At 36.0% G+C, this 24,132-nt stretch overlaps 1 protein-coding gene across 49 annotated transcripts in view; it reads right to left on the bottom strand.

The window, feature by feature from the left end:
* PTPRD (protein tyrosine phosphatase receptor type D) overlaps positions 1 to 24,132 on the bottom strand; it is a 1,934,582-nt gene that overhangs the window by 42,934 nt on the left and 1,867,516 nt on the right. For all 49 annotated transcript variants that reach the window (XM_036238646.1, XM_036238649.1, XM_036238671.1 and 46 more), the window contains 3 exons: positions 14,308 to 14,483; positions 2,333 to 2,452; positions 1,670 to 1,824 (listed from right to left, as the gene is read on the bottom strand). In XM_036238646.1, the coding sequence (XP_036094539.1) occupies positions 1,670 to 1,824; positions 2,333 to 2,452; positions 14,308 to 14,483 (451 nt within the window). The remainder of the gene's footprint in view (positions 1 to 1,669; positions 1,825 to 2,332; positions 2,453 to 14,307; positions 14,484 to 24,132) is intronic.

The following is a 24,132-nucleotide window of genomic DNA, read 5'->3' on the forward strand; positions in this document are numbered from 1 at the left end:
CACACACACACACACACACATACACATGCACACGCACACATATATATGAACTGCATTTCTGCCATAGGTCTACAAGGGCAGCATTTCTTCAGTGAGCTCAAACTTCCAGTTTCCCAATCCTGTGGCCAAACTCCAACTGAAAACATTTCATGTGTGACCTTCAGAATCAGGCTGAGCTGGTACCAAGCAGGGGCACCCTGTAACTAGATGAAATGGCTCTTTGAGGCCTGCAAAGATGCATAACAGAGTATAGAGACTGGTTGCTCAAACTAGTGTCTGCTGACGCCAACAGGCAGGAGAATCAGAAATCTGTTTTCATGCGCAAAAGCATTTGCTAAAACCAATAAAAAGAATTCCTAGTGTTTCAGAATCATGCAAAAAGCTGAAATACAGGGGCATTTCCTCAAGACCCCTGTCCTGGTTACAGAGGAGCAAGAGCTAGATTATAAAGCGAGACTGGTTGTACCGCCACCTTATTTATCAGTTCTTGAATCAAAAGCTACAATTTCTCTCGCATTCTCATCCTTTGACCTGACATACTATTAAAAACATCAAACAATATAAAGCTTGGAGAAGTGATTTAGAATTTATAAAATATTCTATAAATATAAGGTAATATTATTAGTTTTGTTGGGAAAAATAACTGCTGGAAAAGAGAACTAAAATATTATCTTGTTTGAAATTTGCAGCCCATTGTTTAACAATTACCACTGTAGCATGGATTAGTCAGGTGTATTTTAGCCATTGTACCCATCTTTTTTATAAAAATAGAGTTATGTTATTAAGTCACCATGGAAGTAGTTCATGATAGATGATTTCTTTCCTTTTTAATGTACTTTCACACTGCAATATTACTTTTCTGTGCAAGAAGCCATATTCTCTCATATTTGAATTACTCGGTTTACAAAGAACTATTATGAAGTTATATATGAACTATAGATTTATATAGTAGTAAATAGAATCTGACTAGTTATCTTTAGTAATCTGTTAGTAATAATACTAGAGAGGCACTCTGAAAATTGGAAGAAATTAGTTTAATATTGAGAATGTATAAACACATTCTAGTAGAGTCTCAGTGATGATATAGAGACTGCTAGTCAGACTTGATAATACTAATACGTAGATGGTACCTTTAAGTAGTAAGAAATTCTCTCTGAAAGCTTGTATGTTTACAATATTATTTTGTTAAGCATTTTCCCCTATAAATAGCAATGAGGTTGTATTAGCTCAGCCCACGGAATTTGTCAAGCAATTGTTATATATATACATTATTAAAGAATATATTTTTAAATATATATTAAAGAACATTCTTCCACATAGCTAAAAATTAAACTTAATTACAAGACTGATTCTCAATTCTTTTCTGTTTCATTGTCATATATGTATGACCATGTTCACACTTAATTTTGTGTTTATCTATTTATCTATTTTTGGTCCAAAGATAAAATAGCATTGAGGGGGGTGATATGCACCTATATCAAATCCTTCCTATTAATGTTAGTATAGGTCTCATTTAACCAAAAAAGACTACCTGTATTATTTACAAAGGCATTTACTATCCCAGAGTATCAAGAAATTGGAAAGAGAATATCCAATCAGGAATTATATTAGCTGTTTCCCCACAGACTTTCTGACTGTGAGAAAAACAAACATTCTCCATGGTTCTTACCTGCAATGTACAACCATTGGACCTGCATCAGGAGGATTACAGGTTTTGACTCTCCTTAAGAAAGCTAGAAAAGGTGTTGGGTGTTCTGGAACACCATGATCAGGCCAGGCGGTGAACTGGAATTGTCTCACTTCCCTCTTCTCACTTGAACCATTCTGTGAAGTAAAAACACTGGCTGAAATCCTGTTTTCCTAGCGTCAGGTTGTAATGATGAATAATAACACGGAAGAGGTAATATGAAAACGTGCTATCTTAATGCCTTCCCCCTACTCTATCCTAAGGGAAGACACACTCTTTGGAGATATAAACCTCAAGTTATTTGTAAATGACAAATATTTGCTCAGGAATATAAAATTCTTAGGTAAGAATCATTACATTTTTCAGGTGTAGCTATCAGGAATGTTCCTGTTATATTTTAGAGAAAAACTATCTCTTCTTCATTTATTCCTCATTTGCTGAAATTTTTGTTCAGAACAAGAGTTCCATATTTATTAATAAATTAACAAAGAGAAAAACTGCTATGTGATAATGGGAATTATTTCATCCTTCATTGTTGCCAGTGGAATCAACACATTTGAGTAAAACTTTAAGATATTTGATTTCTCAAAGAAGCTTTCTTTCGATAATGGAAAGGGGAAAAGGAGCGAAAAAGAAAAAGCAAACCTTGTAAAGTGCAAATGTTCGAACACAATATGTGGCCAGCTCCACAGTATCAAGCAGCGTCACTTGGACCAGCCCATGGGTTTCTGTTCCTCTACTGGGCCAATACTGGTCACACTTCACCTGGGAGAAACAAGTGACACATTCAGTGCAGATGCTCATCAATTTCTTTATTAGCTTTACTTTGAGTTGCTGTTGAAGGAAAACAGCTTTTCTGCATGTCATTTAATGTTGATCTTTTTTTGGCAAGCATTCTTGTTATCCCAATATATGTAAATTACTGCTCTGATGCCAATATAAAACACATTTTTCAAACTAGTAGGAATACTAAGCAGTTACAGATTCAATTTTTCTGGAAAAAAATAAATTGCAGTTTATTGCTGAGTAAAATAAGGAGAGAGGTACTTGAAACTTCACAGTACTTGAAAAGAAAACACAAATTTGTTCTGGGATAGACGTTATGAATTGCATGAGGAAGATTACTCTTAGGCATTTAAACCACATGGTGAGATAGTGTTCATCCATCAAGGTTTAAAAGGCACAAGTTATTTCATCTTGAGCTATCACAATTTCCAAATATGCTTGTTTAAAGAAAAGTAGAAATAATTTGTAAATCTATCAAAGTATAATAAACAACATAGCATTTTTTAACATTCAAGATAAATGGTACTTGTATCCAAAACAAATTAAATCCGTAATGTCTAGGGGAAAAAAAGCTGTCTGTTCTCAAAAAAAAAAAAAAAAAAAAAAAAAGTCTCAGCGGGTCATACACTGGCAGTGCAAAGTTTAAATAATTTAAAATTCATTCATTTGAAATGAATAATCTACAGTTTCTATGTGGAGTTGAACAAAAGCACATAAAAAGTATTCAACTCAATTAGTTTAACATGCAGCAAAGAATAATTCAAGGTTTGCAATAAGCCTCAAATTTACTGAATGTGTCCTTTGGGCATTAAACGTATAATAAAAAATGACACACACAACACTGTATTTTCTAGTAAGGCCATAGATCAGAATATATTTACCCTTTCTATCTCAGATTAAAAGAAAAAATGGGAGTAATTCTTAATTGAAACCAACCAAAACACATTTCTCTAGGAAAGAAATCAAGTACTATTTAATATTAGGAAGCACAATATATACTTGTAAAAGAAGAATTTGAAAGTTACAATTCTTATATTTAAACAAAGCAATGAGACATTTTTATTGTAGACACTTGAATTTTTGGGTCCAGTGAATAGAGTTACCAGATAATTATTTGCTTTTATGTTAAATATGAATCTTAGTAGCATTCTGTGAAAAATATTATAATTTTGTTTCACAGATATAGTATCTGCTCTTCAAAGGACTCAGTCTCATTCTAACTAGACACTGGACCTTCTAAAAAGGGAGAGGTTTTTTTTTTTTTTTTTTTTTTTTTTTATCTTCTACACAATTTCCTAGATAAGAAAAAGGAAAAAAAGCACTTTAACCTACAATTATATAGTAAGGCAGAAACTGAATTCACAAAGTTTGACCCTGTGCATTTATTTCAACTATGAGACTGCACGAACATCACCTATTTCATGAAAAATAAAAATATTTCATAGTAAAATGGAAAATTTGTCTCTTGAAATATATTTGTGTTTCTTAGATGCACAAATAGTCTTATGTGTATTATATTTCTATTATATACTCTATCTCGAAAAAAAAATCCTTTAAGAAGGATGTAGCAAGATCAAGGTTTAACACCTTTCTGTTTTCTAGCCATCCATTAAAATCCAAACCATATCTGGACAGACTTAACCAAGGCTACCACTTGAATGGAGCCAATAGTACTTAAGTAGCTACGATTTGGATGGGAAAAAAAAATCACAAAAATTAGGCCAAAGGCTGTTTTAAACTGAAATTGATGTCAAGTTGATGTCTCGCTGCAAAGCACAAAAGTAACTTTGGAGGCCTCTTATTGCAATATTTGAAAAGATGCAGCAATGTGTTGAGTTAAAGAATGAAGAGAAACTCAAACCCATCATTTAACACTTTCAGCTGTATGGCAACCCTTTCAAATCAAAACCAACAGATCAAATTCCAGAAGGACAAATATCACTATGGGGGCACGAAAAGAGCAAGTTAATACAACAACATGATCTATAAGGTCAGTTTAATGCACTGAACCAAATTCAATGCAATCATATTTCAAAGTTGAGAATTGGTTATCCTCAGACCGCTGGTGAGGTAAGACAAAGGAATAAAGGAAATAATCATAAGCCAGGCTTGATGTGACCTCTGGAAAAATGACTCCATAATTTAGTGACTTTTCATTTGCAAATATCCTCCATAGTTAAGATATAGGGAAAACTAAAATATACTAATTATTATCATATTTCTAGCAATAAGTTTAAAACTACAACTATTATTGGCTCAGACTCTGACTTTTTAGGGAAAAAAAAGCCACAAAACATTACTATAAAGAGCTCATGTTGTAAACATTTTTAACTAAAAGAAGAAATAAAAGCTTTTCTATGCAATCTAAATAATGTATGTTAGTCTTACACTTTACTAAAAAATGTCCTAAAATAAAACTCAACTGAAACATTGAGAATCATTTTTTAAAGTGAATATATTTAAACATTGCTTTTTTCTCTCAGGAAACATTTCACAAAGGGTGTTTATGAAAACTAATATTCTAACATATGTGTGCATGCACACATATGGGCTCAGCAGAGGGAGATTAGAAGCTTACCCTGAATTTATCTGAATAGCTACATCAATACATTCTTCCTTCATTAGTAAATACCTCAGTACTTTTCCCAACCTCTTTCTCTGAGCTGCCTGTACAGGCTTCAACTGATTTCTGAGGGCTAAATTTAAGGGCTTAGAATTACTGACAAATATTCTTTTAAGTCTTTCATTCTTAGCCACACACTAAACAAATATCTGATTTCAACATTAGAGATAATTTAGAAGTGCAGTAAAAAAAAAAGAGAAGAACAGAAATGTTTTTTTTTTTTTTCTAATTAGCTAATGTAAATGAACTAGTTCAATTTTTCTCTTGAAATGTTTTCTTTGACAACTCCTCCCCCCACCATTTTTCCCTGGGAGAAAATCTCTGAAGCTATTTCTGAGAGTTACTAAGTATTTGTTAGGCTTCATGCATAGAGCTAGCTGAATGTGAGTTGAGAAGTGTAGGAGGTTCCTCATTAAGTATATACAAACTAGAAGGCAGGAGCTCCCAAATACAAATATTGATTTTTGTTTTTTCCTATTTGATCCTCATGTGACCACAAGTGGCCTTCAGGAATGCTTCATATAAAGTCTGGCAGCGTCACCAGATGACCAGTAAACTGCTTCTCTATGTCCAGGACCAAACTCCAGAGGCCCCATCTTTAAAATGGGAACAGTATCTCCCACATGACAGGGCTATTGCAAGGCTCCAAAATCATGCACTTGCAACTCTGAACTCAATGGCCGGCACAAGCAGGTGTTCAACAGACAGTGACTATTATTAACTGTCAGATTATGTTCTTGTTTTTTTGTGGTTATTATTATAAGCTACTGAAATCATTATAAATGAAAAGAGGCACATGTTATTAATCCCAACCGCTATGTATTTAGGATGTTCTATGTGGAAGGCAAGGCGTTAGCACCGGTGGAAGTGAAAGGAGAGGCAGACCATGCCCCTAAACCATCAGCCTTATTGACTGAATATGGAGGTGCCTTTACATCTCCTGGTTCTTCAAATCGGTGGCTGTGAGATTCCAAACAACTTCCTTAATCTACCTGGCCCCAGTCTGCTGGGAGAACACATTAGAGTCTGAGGTGAAAAAGGAGAGAATCAGGGCCTGCTACTCAGTTTCAAAGCGTGACTCAGTGACTCTCCTTGAGGTCTAAACTGCATGAGACAGTTAAGACTTCTGGCCGGATTTTGGGGAGATATTTCTTTTTACTATTACAAAGTGATCACCCTTCTATGGTAAGTTGTCATTTCTCTATAATTATGGAAAGAACAGGTTGACCATGGCTAAATGCGTGTTATAGAATTAATTCATTTTGCCTTTTCATGAGAAACCATCGAAAGCAAGTTGATGGAGTGATAAAACATATTTAAATGCACTCAAAAGAAAAGTCTGCTAACTCTGATTTGGGGAGATGCATTTCTTCTGGTTCCATTTTTGCTCCCACATGGCTTATCTTGGAAGTGCCTGGCATGTCATAGGCTCAACAACTGACAGCCAGTGTTATACATGACAATACTGTGGTCTAGGTTGGCTTATTTTTAAAATGCCTAAAATTTTGTGAAAATAAAACCTCCTTGTTTCAATTTAATAAAGACTTATTGAGCATGGCAGAATGGCAAAGCATCCAAATGCCAAATACAGTAAAGCAAGGCCTCCAAAAGGTTCCAGCATCACTGATACCAAATGCATTTGCTGCATGGTATCATGAAAAGCTTGTCTAGGGCCAGATTATTTTTCCACAGAAGGACACAGGATAGACCAAAAAAAAAAAAAAATGATATATAGAAAACCGTCACTGTTGCTGAAAGTGACTGGAAATCGGTATCTAATAAGTTTGGGCAGAGGATTCTCCTGTGAGCAGTGTGCAGCAAGTATGCTAACATTAGATAGCATGAATCCAAGTTGTTACTGTGACATAGGAAATGTTAACACACACTTATCAATACCCATTTAATATGGGAGAATGCAATAAAATAAAGTTTTAGATCAATATTCAGATATCTTTTAGTGGACAGAAAGATTATATGCCGAACTGTTTATTTCTATAGGTAATATCTCTTTTGGAAGTTTTTAAGACCAAATTTGATACTTGATTTTCCACTATCAGGACAGAGATCATCTCAATGATTCTATTCTCTTTTAGCAACAGCATCATTTTCTGCATTCAAATAACATTTAACCATATCTATTTCCAAATGGCAAAACTGTGTATTGTATGCATTTTCCCTTTTCATTTGCTCTTTGCTGACCACAATTTAGTGGAAGATCAAGGGCAATGGAATACCTGAAATGAGAGTGATATTAAAGAATCTGACTACATGTGAAGCGATGGCTTTTCATAAATAAAACTATAAGGCTGAAAAACATTCTCTAAATAAATCAAATTATGTATCATAAAACTGTTTATTAGTTCATTCAACCATTCTAATACTTTCTAAACCATTTATTAATTTAAAAAATTATAATCTTTTTTGTTTTACATGTGCGATAGACTGAATGTTTGTGTCTCCCTAAAAGTTATATGTTAAAACCTGGGCCCATATGTGAAGGTATTAGGATACAGGGCCTTTGGGAAGTTAGGTCAAAAGAGTGAAGACATACGGTTAGTGCCCCATAAGACCCAGAGAAATTTTTGGCCCCTTCCATCATGTGAGAACACAGTGAGAAGATAGTTGTCTACGAACGAGGAACTGACTCTCACCAGACAATGAATCTGCCTTAGTCTTAAACTTCCAAACCTCCAAAATGGTGATAAATAAACTGACCCAGTCTACGATATTCTGCTATGGTAGTCCAAACAGACTAAGACAATGTGTCTGTGGGAAGTTAACACTAAACTTTTCCAATAACTTTTCTCATTAAATTCAGAGTCATTATATATTAAGTTTTTGACACTTTGTCGTAAGAGGAGGAATACTGTATGAAATTCCATTTTTCAGTGGCCAGTTAATACTTGGATATTAGCACTTGCCTCCTGACATAGGTCCTTAGAGTTTTCGCCTGGGCCCTGCTCATTCCTAGCAGCGGTTGGGTGCTTCCCAAATCCCTACTTCTGCCCAGTGGCTACCTGTGGCCTGCCCAGTGGCTACCTGTGGCCCAGCAGCATTCTGGCATCACTGCCACTGACATAAAGTTTCAATTAAAAAGCTATTTCTGTATACCAGTCAGTATACAGCATTTCAGTATCAGCGCAGATATACTAATGCTTATCAGCTGAACATCATACTTGCCCGAGAATAGAGACTAAGCTACACTCCTCAAAACCTTAGAAAAGACCTAATCCAGCCTAGGATTATTATAAACATGATTCAGAGAACAAGAAGGGCTTTGTACAAAATCATCAGGAGCAAAGTTGTATCTTCTCCATTTAGTCCAGTTTTTTCTTTAGGCCATGATGTCTCCAATTCACTTTAATGGGAATGTCTTGAGCCAGAATCTATAGGCTTCCCTTCTCAACAGAGGAGGTGGGGTGAGGAAAGAAGGTAGAAACTCCAGGAAGCGAACAAACTGTAAGAAATTGGTGGGATTCTTTCTCTTTTATCTGAACCAAGTCTGTTGACAAGAGAAAACGAAGAGTATGGGACTTGCTAGATAAGGACCCAAAAAACCTTTAGGTTGCCAGCCTGAGCATCATTCTTTCTGTTGCCAGTGTCCTATTTACATTAAGTATCCAACACTTTTCAAAAACAATCCCATACATCATGAGCAAACTCTAAAGGCAATGTTTGTGCTGCCGTCCCTCCAGTTGCTTAAGGAAAAAGCAGTTTCTGTTGCCCTAGATAGGCAGAGCTTCAGGCTGCAGTGTGAGAAATTAAATGTTCAAGGCCTTTGGCGCTTCCAGTTCTATTTGGAAGAGGACACAGACCTGGCATTTGGAAAGCATTTGCTCTCCATTAAACTTACCGAACCTGACAAGCCAGAGGGGCCAAGAATCAGCCTGCCACGGGCCAAGGCTGGGCCTTCCAAAACCGATAACGGCAATGAAAACAATAACACTGCCATTTATAATCTTCAACGGAGTTCTGCCAACTTTTAACCCCAAAAGACCTCACCATCTGAAAAGAATCTCAAGATTTGTTTTACAGGAAAACAAGAAAATGTTTGACCAGAATCTTTTTGCTGATTTTCACCTAAAATTTTTTCTTAGCCACAGAACCAAATGTGAATGTGTCTCTTTCCGACCTTCATTCTCATAAATAAAACTATAAGGCTGAAAGGTGACATTTGAAAACTGGAGAGGACATAGTAGTAGAAGCAAGTAGTCATTAGGTCGGAGTGCTCCACTGCCCAAATGCCAAGTCTCTATACTTTAATTGCCTAAACTATTAACTTGGTGTAGTTAACATCAGTCTAGTCTCTTTAGTCTCGAGAGGATCTAACCTCTATTCGTTAACACACAAAACGAAATTTAGTGGAGCAGCTTTTCCATTCTCTTGCCTAAGGTAAACAAAAGTCACACTGCATGAAACGTTTGATCTGCTTTAGCAATGGATGCCATCAACTGGTTTGCATGATTCTCTATTAGGAAATAGAATATGGGATTTCACAGTTTGAAAGCCAAGTGTAGAATTCCTTAATTCTACCTCTATACTTTCATGACACGTCAATGGGGTTCACAGTGAATGACAATTTGAATTGTAAATCACATCCCAATTATTGACTGTCAAAATTTCACTCCCCGTCCTCACACTTACAGCACTAAGTACTGCCACAATAATAGCTCTAGTGAATCAGCTCCCACCATAAAGCTTGCAAGACAACAACAAATCAACAGCGACTGCCAACTATGGGCAGTAATTGAAGGCAGGCCAGTGAGAAGGTGAGAGCTAGTGAAAGCCCAATATCCCTTAACTTTGTTAAGCCATTTCAGCTTCTAACACTAATCAAGGCCATTCAACAGTTTGCCAAGCATGGACTTTACACATTCCCTCTATCTTGTGTACCACAAGATGGAAAACAAAGTAGAAGAGAAATGGCCAAAAGCAGATTGATGAAGGGAAAAAAGTGGACAATCACCAACAAAATAATAGAGCTTCTGGGCTAGGAATCACCTTGGCAAATCCTACCCTGGAGACTCCAATTCTTCAAGTGAGGCAGCCAACCACGTGTCCCAGCTGTGCCCGCAAATAATACCCTTGGAGTAGAAATCCCAGCTGTATATATTTTATACTCCTACCACTGTTTCATTTTTTCCGAACTTTTTCTTCCCTCCATGTGGTTGCCCAAACCAATTCATGTGCTTATTGGCATGTCATGAAACATGGAAACAATTAGAGACCACATTCTAGGGCATGAGAATGATTCTCTACAGAATCAATGAACTACGCAGAACTTGAGAGGATTTGGCAAAAAAACATGGAAACTGTGGAATAGAACCCACTAATAGTATCTCATGTCACACAGCACAGTTTACAAGCCTTTAAATTGATCTGTGTGTTTCAGAAAGCAATCATATTTTGCCTTTAAAATTTCCAGATTTTAGCTTTACATTTTATTTCGTTTCATTATCCAGATGAAATACAGAAAATTTAACATATACATTTTCTCTTCAGGGTTGGAAACTGAATGGATACACCATGCGAATAATCTTTTCAGTTAGATTTGGGATCTTTTCAAGACCAAATTTGAGAGGGAGTGATGGCATTTGAAAATCAAGTAACTTAAGTTTTCAAATGGCCAACTGAAGTCCTAATTCATACCTCACATGTGTAAGAGCTTCTTTAGGCATTCAAATCCAAGAATGGTCAGTTCTCTAACAAAAGACCAGTGAAACTTCTAACACCTGCTCATGAACCCAGTGTCCTCTCGTGAGAGTAAATTGTTCTAATTCAGCAAGTTACAAACATTGCTGCTTTATCAACAGCAGGCCAGAGTGACAAAGTAAGAGGCAGGACTAGGCACAACAGAAAGCTGGAAAACATAAGAGACAGGTACTAAGGAGACAATTTCCTAGTATCATCAGATAAATAAAAATGAGGAAGGAGAAAGCAAAACTGAACCAAAAAGAAATGTGATATCGAGAATACATTATCTTTAGTGATAATTATTAATACATATAACTCATGTCAATATCACCATTTTCACATTGTGTTGCTTCACGATATGGCTGCAATGAAAGTAGCAGCCAAAATAGCCAAGGTCTATTTGCAGACTGCTTGAGAAGTTTCTGCAACAGGGTCTCCATTCTTGAGATTCTGTCCCAGGTAAAAGACAAGTGCAAAAGAACCCCATGTTCTGAGCTGCTCTCTTTTTGATCATAATGCATAGGTATCCTATACTAGAGACAGTGGGCAGGGTTCGCCATGTGCAGAGACTCTATAAACTTGGTCAGGATTCACTGTCAGCCACAGAAAAACAAACTCATTTCATTTGGAAACAAAAATTGAATCATTCAGAAGACAGCTTCAGGGGAAAGCAAAGTTGCAATGGTAAAGCCTCCAACTTCTCTCTCTCAAACCAAATAAAAATAGTTGAGACTCATTGAGCCACCTTGTCACATTCCTTATCTCAGTCAATACCCAAAATAATCCTTCCATGTAAACTGAAAAGAGGAAATGAGACTTTGAGGGGATGAATATTAATTATTTCAAGAACCTGAATTTTAATCAAAATAATGAGCTTTTAGGCTGCAGCCCTTGGAGATGTGATATATTTAAACTACTTGGACCATCTCCCTTTATGAGGGAGACTATAGGCAATTCCTAAGTAAAACCAAGCTAGTTCAGCTGTCTGCCTTGAAGTTGGCTGCTGGGAATTGAGAATGCATTGAGTCCCCAGGTCAGGCCACATTACCCCAAAAGTTCCTAAAGTGTGTAACTATATATTTCAGTAACAACTAACCACTATTTACAACATTGTTTTTATACTAAAACTCAACCCAAGTTCTTGTTTGAGAATCCAGGAGTGCTTTGCCCTCTCTCCATGAGACTTTAGGTAAAAAAATAACAGGTAAGGAAAGAGAAAGATTGAAGAGCTGGTGAAATAATTTGAGGGACCAGTGTTCTGTTAGATTTCTCTGTTGCATTTAGTCATTTATTCTCAAGTGTTCCAGACTGGGGAACAAAAGACTTTTAGGCCTTGGGGGTGGTCAGAGCTCATTTGTATGGTCAGATTAATAACAGCTGAGACTCCTCAATGTTGGCTTATGCAGGTCATCGCAAGTTTGGGTACAGGCTGAATCACCACTGAATGCAAATCACAAGACAGCATTTTAATTGGCCTCCTTTAGGTCATTTAACAAAGAGAAAGCTAGCTTGCAAGAGCAAAGAGTAATTAATGAAGGGAGCAAACAGAGGTTCATTTAGTAACTTCCAAATAAGTTTCTCTGTCTGAGGTAGGGAAAAAAAGGTAGCCTGCAACATAAAGATAAACTGTAGGTATTTAAGTCACAATGCTTTCCGCCAAGAACTGCTCATTACCATCAGATGTTGCAGTGGCGGTGGGGCCAGTTAGAACTAACTTTATTATTAGAAGCAATTAGGGAGAAAAGGGGCAGAATTTCATTTAGTTATTTCAAAACAAGTTTCTGTGCATGGTTTAATGAAGGCCTGCAGTGTCAAGATAAAAATGTGTGTTTTACTGAAAACAGCCTTTGCAAATGACTGCTTGTTACCAGCTGGAATCGCCAAGCAGAGTGGTCCAGGTAGGCTAGATTTACATGCATGCCATAATATAATAGTTCAGCTGTCTCAGAGTCACGGAAATGTTAACAGTATGGTCTGATGGTTAAGCCAGGAGTCAGACTGGCTGTCTTCAATTTTAAACTCTGACCATGGTAGCTAAATGACCTTGGGTGACCTTCTGGGATGTCTAGACTTAGTTTACTCATATGCAAAGTAGAGATCATGGTAGTATTTATATCACAGGGTTGTCGTGAAATATCCATACATCTAACATACGTTAGATAATGCTATAATTATTGACAGGTATATTCAAGAATCATGTAAGTGGGGACGCTGTTTTTAAAGAAAGGACTTGAGATACAGCTGTCATACCCTGAGTACAAATCAAAATAGACTCATTTACACATTCTGAATGGAATTTGCATGTAAGGTATGACAGATATTTGTCTTTATAGTCTTTACAGTTTTTATCTCAATTCATTTCGGACAATATTTCAATAATTCTATAAGAATTCACATGTTTTAAAAAGATCTGATTCCTTTTTTACGTTTGCTAAACTAGTTGTGAACCATATCTTTTGATTTCTTACCTCCTTATTTGTCAGGTAACAACAGCTGGAGCTTTCCTATGTCTGAGCTTTTCCCTTATAAATCCTCTGAGCAGCTTTTAACTCTTCCCTCTTACACACACCTGGGCTAAGAGAAACTGCCATGAATTTAGCTTAGATGACCATTTAAAACCCCTCAGCTGTCACACAACGGATGGAAAATTGGGCTTTGACTGCTGTCTAAATACCAGTTTTGAGGCTATTGTGGCCACAGTGAGAGGCCTCTCATGGGTGGTTTCAAACTCTACCCTGAATGTCCCACTCTTCAGTGGGAGTCTGAGCTATCGTTAGTGATTTTTCAGAGACTCCTTCATTCAATTCTTAAGGTTAAAGATTGACTTTCATCAGATTGCTATAATATATGCGTATTTTTTTGGTAATATGGCTTACCCTTACGCTTTAGTTTTCTAACCAACAGTGTTGAACTAATGTGCCATGCACCGTAACATTGGACCCATATGATGAATAAAACTTACTTTTCGGACTTTATTAAGCAATGACTTTGTTCTTAAACTCTATTTTTGAGAACGCTAAACTAGCAAAGTGCCTTCCATACATTTATATGTTTTCTCGGGTTTGTATTAACCCACATCATTTTTCAGGCTGCCTAATTTAATTTATGCCAATTTGAATAATTTAAATAAGAACCTCTATCACAGAATTTTAGATCTCGCATTGTGAATTGTGAAAATACTGGGAAGTACATGTTGGTGAACATCTCTCTCAAAGTCTGTGTTCTTCTTCAATGTGTGTTTTAGAAAGAATTGGTTCGAGCTAATATGTATTTTCTCTAACATTTTCTTTACTTTTTTGAGTAATACTTTTTTTTCTTTTGGCAATCATATATACATTGTAACATGAGAAAATTTCATTTTTTTAAAAGACTTAGAAGACCATCAGGGTTGCTGATGATCACTCACAATGAATGTTATAACATCAAAGCTTAAAGTTAGATTATAAACAGAATAAAGTATGCAGCATAGGGGCTGAAGGGAGATTTTAAGAGGGAAGAGGTAGATATTTATTCTTACCCTGGATCGTTCTTCTAGTTTTGTCATCATAACAACTGTGGCACTCCTTTGCTCCCATATCATTCTCCAAAAGTCCCCAAATGTTTCGGGGAGAGATCCCTGTGTTGCAATATAGGCGTTTTGTTTCCGATAGCCATCTATGTAGTTGGCATTCACATAGTCACTTCCTGGGATGCCTATAAAACAATGAGTGTCATTCAACTAGGTGAACATATCACAAGAGGAAACAGCCTGGGATACAGCCTAATGGCACTGTTATACTATTGTTCCACACTATACTAGCATCACAGCAGTAGAGTAGAATTTGGGTTTTAAGCAAGATTAAAAACAGGTCTTATAGGGTTAAAGAAACAAAATGCTCAAAGTGTTGGATCTTTATAAAATAACAAGGTATTCTACCAAAGAAAGTAAAATACAACTAATTGTCCATAGACCGTCTTCTCTCACACATTACATTTTCTCAATTGCATCAGCAAGTATAGCTTACAAAGGAAGATAAATAATTATTTGGTCACATTCTTCACTCACTGTCTTTCTCGTTCACAGAAAAAAACTAACAATAATGCCCAAGTCTGAAAAATGCAATATATTGTGGATCATGTATAATGGTGAAAAATTCTTTACAGATTTAGCTAACAGAGAACTCATTTAATCCTCATAGCAATTCTATAAAGTAAGTCCTATGACAATCTGCCTTTCACAAAAGAGCAAATTGAGATATACAAGAGATCGAGGAACTTGCTCAAGCTGAAAGGTCAAGCTTAATTATAGGCAGGCAGGCTGTTACGACTGTTTCTTAACCTCTGTAGAGTTTTGCTTCTTGTTTAAACCTCCCAGGGTTGTTGCATCACATGAACCTCTTTTTGCATTATGATAGTTGCCTCATAATTGATTGTCCCACTTCTAGTTTTATCCTTTTCAGTCTTTTCTCCATCTAGCATGATAGCAATTTTTTAAAAACATATTTCAGACACTGTGACTTCTTCAAATCCAACAACAGCTTCTCTTTGTACTTCAAATAAAACCCAATCCCTCAACAATGGCTACTAAGCTTTACATCTCTCCAAACTCATTTAGTTCCACTCGACTGTTAAACTTCTAAACTCTAGACTTTGCTTTGATTGTTAGAAAACAATGATCTCCTTAGTGCCACCCCACATCCTAGAACACACTGTCACCTTCCGATCACAAAACGTTCAGCTTCCATCTCAGGAGGCCTGCCCTTCATACCATTGAACCTCAGAACTCTCTTGGCAATTCTTTATATTTGGCAATTCTGTAATTATATATTTGTTTGCTAACCTGTTTATTGCCTGTTTTGCCCTTTAAATCATGCCTGTTTTATTCATCTTTGCTATCTCTAGTGACAAAAACTGAAAAATTTGCCCTGGTTCCAACATTTAATAAATAGCAGAGCTGTAATTTAATGCGTATATTATAATTGAAAGTCTAATTTTCCATCAGGATGATGTCTTTAAGAGAAATATAGGCAAGTTTGAGCTTCTTCCAAAGAGATTGGCCAAAATGATTAAGGAAATAAATAGTATTCAATATAAGAAAGGAAAAGGTAGAGGTTGGGGAAAAGAGCTGCCCATGAGTATCTGAAAAGAGGTTCGAGTTTACTCTGTTGAGACCCCAATTTTTAAGATGTCACTGCAGAGATATGGATTTCATCTCCAATCCGGTAAAGTATTTTCAAATTGTCAGAATCAAAAAGGGAATAGATTTCCTTGGGAGGTAATGAGTTGCTTATCCCTGGAGGGGAACAAGCACTTTACAGGGATATCACTGTGATTTGGGAGGTAGCATAAGAAGCGGTACACGGACCCTTTTTGCCCTGGGAAAATATAGGTCCTGGATTTACGGAAAAAAATATTTTCTTTATAAAGGAACATATGTTTCCAAGCTAAAATTATTATATTTCACTGATTGCCACTTGTAATTACTCTGACTGCTTTTCTGATTCCAGTTGTAAAACTGATCCTCTCAAGAAAACTAATGAAAGTCAGATGGAAACTACTGGGCTCCGAGATGAACACATGGATATGGAATACCACCAGCATTAGTGAAAAGCCTTTTGAGCAAAAACTGAAATGCACAGTTGGTTGTAACATTATTCATCATTTACAGCTACTCAAGAAACAGTTGGGGTTCTGGCAGCCCTTTGTTGATAAAGATCCTATTCCTCCCTGACATCAAATTACTGTAGATTCAAAGGACAGTTTAAATAAAGTCCTCAGGTTACAGCCACTGGGAAGCAACACATCTACATGTCCACAGGATTTGTTTCTGAGCCAACAATAAATCTATTTTACAACACGGGGAAAAGCCCACTTTCAAAATTTTAATTTAGCAGTTAGCAACATAAAAGAAGTGATTTTTTTTTTTTTAAAGGGCTTCTGGCCATGGGCCCCACTCAGCTACCAACATAAAGAAAACTTTTTCCCAAGAAAATTCGAGATAAAAAAACTGGGTTAATGACTCAGACTACATGTCAGCTGGACACTGTGCCATTTCCTCCTGATCAAGGGTAACAAATGTGTCTGAACTATGTGTCTGAGGACAGAGGCAGTGGACATGAGACATATCTAAAGCAAGGGAATTAAGCCCATCCAATATTCTTGTATAAATTTTAAACAGTTATTACATAATAAGTTGCTTTTAGATATACTCCTCAAGTTTAAGTAATAAATTATTGTTATTATTAGGTTGCTACTGAATAATAGTTGTACTTCCTAGGAATAAATATAAAATTTCTGCCTGAAAACTACTAGGCGCCTAGGATCAATACTGTATCACCAAATGCTGTAAGAATATGGGACTTGATATTTTGAAAAGAAAATAATTAAAAGTTCAAAACACAGTAGAGCTAATTATTAGGCTAATATTTACATCTTGAAAATAATGCTAAGGGTCCTCTTCTATTTTGACACTTCTCTGTAAGGAGGTTGCACTTGGAAGGAAAGCCTCTTTCTAGCAAATACCTTACCTTACTCTAGCAAAACTGCTTTTTAAATTAAGTTCTCTCCCACGTGTCCTTTGCAATCCAGAGATGTGAGAGAGGGCTATGTTCTCCAGAAGCTCTAAGATCTAATGTGTCCGTATTCATACGATGCAGTATAATGAGTTATGTAGAAAGATGAATGAGAAAAGATTTAAGAAAGGGTGGTGGCTTGCCCTTTTAAAGATATTAACGCTAGTCTGGAAGCTAAAGTTAAACAGCAGTGTTTCAATTCAATGAGACCTCAGTTTTCAATAAGACATATTTAGAAAGATTTTTAACCCTGTGGGTATGTGCGTGTGGCAAGATGGGATGGAGGAGGTGGGAAACATAACCTGCTGCCTTTCCAAGTGTTCTGGTGCCGTGAAATGCTTCGGTAGCTATTGATTGTGATATTTCAGCTGAGAGGCTGGATCTACAAAATTCTTTCACTTTTTTGGAGGGTGACTTTCTCTAAGGAATGCATATTTGCTTATTTTTCAATCCCCCATCTTAACCAGACAATGATTTCATTTGCTAATGCAACACTAATAAGAGTGCACTACTAATCTAAGAGAAGTATGTGAGATCTAATTGAATTCCTCTGGGGCTACGATAGAAGGAAATCTAACTTAAAATGCAGTACTGAGAGAATATAGAATTACTATAAATTAGCTGACTACTTTTATTTCTGAAAGTCAAGGAGACCTTTGTGCAATATTTTAATAATGGTGCTTGTCTTTCACTGGGGATGGGAGTGTTGAAAAATTATTAAAACAACAAGAACATAACAAAGATGTCTGCCTTTTGCCTCTCATAGGCAAAATCTTTGTACTGGCATTGCTGCAGGAACTGTCTATTGAAGTCAGTTTTAATGTCATTGTTCAAGAAGAGTAGTTTGGGTCTAAAACTTGCCCTTTCCTAGAAATCTACAGCTTTACTATATTTATAAAAGTAAATTTCATAAATTCCTATATATTGTTCATGTGTCCTCTCCAATTAATAATTGTCATGTAAATAGTTCCCACACTAATAATGTCTGTCATTCCAATCTTATAAGTGAGAAGATCGAAGCTGGATCTTGACTTCATATTATACCAGCATGCCCCATTCCTGTATCAGAGTATATTTCATCAGTTAATAGACTTCTATTTTGTGATACTTAAAAATATTATTTACATGATTTATACTGGGTCTTTGTGTTTTAGGCAAACTAAACTTTGAGCTTGCAAACTTAAGCCTTTAAGACTAATGGAGGTTGTGATGAGGTGAATAATTGGTAGAGCTGTGTTTGTGTTCTTCATGCATAGTAAGCCATAGCAAATAGCTATTTAAACAGAATTAGGCCTGTTTACAATTTCCTTGTATTTGCTGGGAATTGCTAGTTATAGCTTTTAGTGGAAAAATAAGTCTGGGCATGGACTTTGGGATCCACTGTTCATTTAATGACTTGCTGTACTCTGAAAAAGTTATGAGTTCAAAATGCAAGGAAAACACCCTTTTTCTTCATCTAAACATAAAATGAATAGAATAGGGTTTCATGACATTGTTCCTACATGTGTTTGAATATTAACAGAAGGGGAGAATCCTTGGAAAGATGAAGCTACTCTGTTCAAAAAAATATTTGCTATAAATAATTATCGAGGAATGCTTTAAGACCTTGAAAGCATGTTATAATTTTAAAGAATATCTGAACTGCTTTGTCATGACTGGGTTAAGTTTTTTTTTTTTTCTTTTTTTTCTTCAACAGTTAATTTGAGGAGGAGGCCTAATTGGGCCAAGTGGGTCTATCTAAAATAAAGACTTGCTTTGCATTTGATCTTGCAGGTCAGCAGATAAATTGATTTGAAAAGATTTCTCTTGTTGAGGGTATTTATGATTATACATATTTTATAATAAGGCCTTATGCCTTGATGTTAATGGAAAAACAGGACCTAAAATATACATGAATTATTTTATCAATGTTAAATTAAGTAATCATAAGAAGAATATGTATAGTTCCTTATCACCCCACATTGTAGGAAAAGTCACATGTGACTGTTGAAGTCTAGGGACAACATTAAGCACTGCTGAAAATTCAGAGAATTTGACAAGGAAATGGGGACTCCTGTCTAGGGCTGCTGGCAGTTTGCTTTTTGCCATTTGGGCAGTTGTTCAACTTGTTCATACCACTGCTTGCTTATCTACTAAACAAGGCATGTTGGACAAATTGATTCCCGCAAGTCCGTCTGAGTTTTAAAATAAGATGTCTCCCTGTGGTATTCTTAACCTTCTTAGATTTGGAAATCTCTGTGAAGTTATCTTAAGATAAAATTTCTTGTCTCAGATTAGGTTGGAACATGCTCTGATTCTCTTTCAAGCTGATTCTGACTGTTTCCACCTTGGATGTGCTGAGATTTTTCCGTGACTGATACTTCAGATCTTGATTAGACTCTGGTGGGATAAAAAATACACAAATTCAAAAACAAGAGAAGGTAGTGGGACTAGGCTAGTAGGTGGTCTGTTCAGAGAAAGAAGCTTCCGTTGGATTGTGGAGGTGAGAATGAGTTAGAGGGAAGCCTGTCAGGGAAGACAATCCCACCCGTGGCTCCAGGGGACAAATTGCTACCGTAGTACAATAAGTTCTCACTTATTGTTGTCCATAGATTTTGTGACTTTAAGTGAAATGATGTACAACAGAACCAAGTCTACCACAAGCTAATTGATATAAACAAGAGTTAAGTTTATATCATCAGTTGTATATGGAAAGGAGGATGTTATTTGAGGACCTGCTGTGCAGAGCTGGAGAGGTGGAGAGGGACCCTCGACCTGAGCTTCTGATTCTGCTCTAACTCAGAGTGACACCAAAACCCAGGTACTTTTATTTCCTTTCACATCTACAAATCCTTAGTAAAGTTTGTGTCAAAAAAAAAAAAATTGTTTTTTGGTAAACTAGTTTATTCTCTGTTGTAAGATAGAAGTACTCAAGTTCCAATAGAGCACAAAAGCTATCTTTTATTTAGTAAATGTCTCCTCCTCTACTTCAATACATGAACAAAACAAAACAAAAAACCCAACGAACAACAACAAATTGTTGGTTAAGACCTAGATTGCAATTTTTACAACCTACAATGCAGAAAAAGACATTCACTTTGTTTGCTGACAGTGGCAAAACTAGCGAATAGAAAATAGAAAAATGAAATCCAATAAAAATTATTACAAGTAAATTTATTTAATTCCAAAGAACACAGGTTTTCTTTCCCCTTCACTTGCACTGCGGCAGCCACCCACGGCTGTATCAGAACTAGCCAAATGAAGGATTCTCTTTACCACATACCAGAGCAAACAAATGCTTCTTGCAAGGGCACAGTGCATTATCTGCCACGGGATCCCCGTATGCGACCACAGTTTGGCAAGTCACCCTCCATGTTGCTACGGCACACAAGATAATAATTTTAAAAGTGTTTCATGCTCTGTGGGCACTGCAGCTCATCACCACAGTGAATACTGAGGGGGCAATAAATAACTTTCAAAGAGTTTGTGAACACAGCCTCTACCCTCTCAATGTTCTGTGTCTTCTCCACAGTTTTCTACACCTCTGTACTCCTTAGGAGGCTGGGTTATGAGAGTGGCCCCAGGGAAGGATGTGGGTGATTGAATTCTTTGAATGTATTCCAACATGAGCTACAAGTGTTGGGGAATTATCAGCCCCTTATTTCTTGTTAGGGAGCACTTGCCCTGGAATAAAGCAGAGCTTGGGCCTGTTTAACATACCTTTACTGGTTTAATACCTTTACAGCCATATCAGAGTTTTGGTCTACTTAGTGTATGTTAACAAATATGAAATTATTACAGGGCTTCATTCAGCAATGAGCTTGTCAGAATCAAACAAGGTATATGATGACTGGAGCTCTGTCTATATAAAACTCTTAGAGCCTCAGTATTCACATATATAATCTAATATATGAGCAACATTATCATACTGTCCCTACCCAACACTTCTGTGAGAATCAAATAAGTCAGTACATCTGAAACTTCTAAATATTAGTTATTCTTATGATTGATATAAAAAACAGAAATAAAATAAGCCTATTCATTCCTAAATACCCCACCGATGAAAAGTAATTTTATATCTGAAAGGCCCCTTTTGAGTTCCCATATTAAAAATATCAATGGAGACAAAAATAATTGTAACTTCCTAGCAATGTACAACCCGCGCTTATAGTCTTCCCAGTAATCAATAGCCCGTGCCTTTATCCTAACAAAAGAGTCATACCACAGAATACCCATGTTTCTCTACAGCCTCAGAGTAATGGAGCGTACATTCATTAGCGCAATCTGCATAAATGTACAAAAATCCTGATAACTGAACTAAAGACAACGGAGATAAAAATAAACTAACAGCTTTCAGATTTACTCTTTGATTAGCTTCCTGGGAACAAGAGTAAAGACAAAACCCAATACAGCTAGCCATCTCTTAAAAATGTTTTTTTTCTGTTTTCCAGGTAAGAAACACCTCCAGTACAGGCTGAGGTAGGAACTGTATACCAGATCCCATGGCACTTGCTGGGCTGCATGCAGGAGAAAGAAGCTATTTAAACAGCTCCAATTAATCTTTACACAGGTTGCAAAATCTTGCGACATTGTCTATGTTTCCAAACGCTAAATTCCATCTAGCCTTTCATTTAAGACAAACGAAGCTAGAAAAAAATTGTGCAGTTTACCAAAAAGAGAGATGTTTTTATTTATTTTTAAAAATCACCCTGGAATAAGATTAAACTCTGTCATGCTTGTAAGCAACCTGAAAAGTGAAAAGAGCAAAAATGTTGAAGAAACTGTACTAAATCAATGACTGATGTTTTGAACAGTATGAGAAAAATGAACTCAATCAATAGTTAGACGAGAATTAGAAAAAAAATTTTTTCAGATGGGGTATATATTCTAACAGATTTTCTTCAGTTTGTTCAATAGAATTTCAAGAACAAGATAAAATAAACAGTGGGTGCCCGCAAACTAGTCACCAGTGATCAGGATAACAAGAGAGAAAGAGACAGACAGACAGACAGATGATAGATTCTGGAAACAGTACGTCAGCCATTAAAGGAATTCATTACTGGGAAAAATAATTCTTTGATATTATAGTTTCATATGGGACATTTTAAGTCACTATAATGTAATTAACTGATTTTGCTGCTTTTGTTTGTTTTAACTTATTTTAAAAATCACAGGTTACTAGATCTTGCTTGTAAAAAAAAAAGATTCACAGCATGAGTATGATGTGAAATCAGAGAATATGTAACTGTGGATGGACAGCTGTTTTCAATGAATAGTTAGAAACAGTCCTGAACCATGCAGAGGAGATACTAAGACACTATTTTAACACAGAACACTAGTGTGGTAACATATGGTGAAGCAAAGTACAGGAGAATATCAGTAGTTTCTTCTCTTTACTTTTTAAAATTAGATTTATCTTAGGGGCAGTTATTCCTATGAGCCACTTTCTCATTTTAAAGGTGCTAAATTGCCCATTTCACAAACAATCAAGTTGTTGTAACATCATCTGTATTATTTACAGTTGGGTTTTTCTGAATTGCTCATATTATGCAAATCAAACAGCAGATGATATATTCTGGATTTCCATTTAAAGGAACATATTCTTCCCCTGGTTGAAATTCGTAATGCTATTATGGGTCTGGTTTTCATTTATCAAGCACCAATATTTTCTTCTGCTTCACAGAGTACTCCAAATATATGCAGCTTTCTCATTTGGATATTATTAATTTTTCCATAGATCACATAGCAAAGAAATTCCATCTGAGGATAAAAGAACCTATTGTTGGTAGTAATAAAATTTATAATACCAGCAATGATAATTTTAATAGTTCCCAATATTTACTAGGCATTTTCTTTGTATGCCAAGCACCCCTCTAAAGGCTTTACGTGCATTAATTCATTAAATTCTAATAATTCTAGGAGACAGGTACTATTATTAATCATATTGCACATATGAGAAAACAGAGGCAGAATAACTTCTCCAAACAAGCTTTTTCAGAAGCAAGAAGAGCCTAGGACACTTTAAGAGGAAATAAGTTCTTGAGAACTATATGGGCCCTTGTAAGAATGTAGCCATTAAAGAGATGAAGTAAATAAATATATTTATGTTTTGAATCTTTAAATATACATCCCCAAACTAGAAAAGTAAAATAAATTCATATTTTACTAAGCTCTTTTTATCAATTAACTAACACTAATGTTAAAGAATGCATATGACATGATGTGGTTTATTCTTTTTCATTTCTAACTCTCATAGATAAAACCACTTAAACCTGGCTTGGTAGTAGAGATACACACCAGCCAATAATTCTATTTGGGATAAACCCTCTGGTTTAAGTATTTGTCTGTTTTCCTTTGAAAGAGCTAATCTTTTAAAGTCCAAGATTTAATATTTATCTGACTATTTACATTATCTATTGATCTCTGGATTTAGAATCAACTTTCAGAGTACTAAGAATGGCAGGAAGAGTCTTACACATCCTCATTTTATGAGGAAACAGAACAAGGCACTAAGTCAGGGGTTCCTAAATTGGAGAATGGGCCTGCAAAAGGCTTGTGTGTCCGTGAACTCTCTGAAGTTAGTATATGTGTGTAGGTGCCTTTTGTTTTCAAGCGGGGTATAAAACGTTCATCAGATTCATAAAAGGATCTAGCTCCCACAATGCCTCTACATTAATTGTACTAAGTGATGTGACAAAGATCATATGGCTGCTTAAACTGGGATTTCGGTTTTAGTTATCTATCTTCTTATCCAATCAAATGTATATTTCAAAATTCCTAGACTGTTTCCCCAGCCAACAATGGACCGTTTT

This window comes from Rousettus aegyptiacus, unplaced genomic scaffold (genome assembly GCF_014176215.1).
Source record: "Rousettus aegyptiacus isolate mRouAeg1 unplaced genomic scaffold, mRouAeg1.p scaffold_m13_p_3, whole genome shotgun sequence".
Classification (NCBI taxonomy): Eukaryota; Metazoa; Chordata; class Mammalia; order Chiroptera; family Pteropodidae; genus Rousettus; species Rousettus aegyptiacus.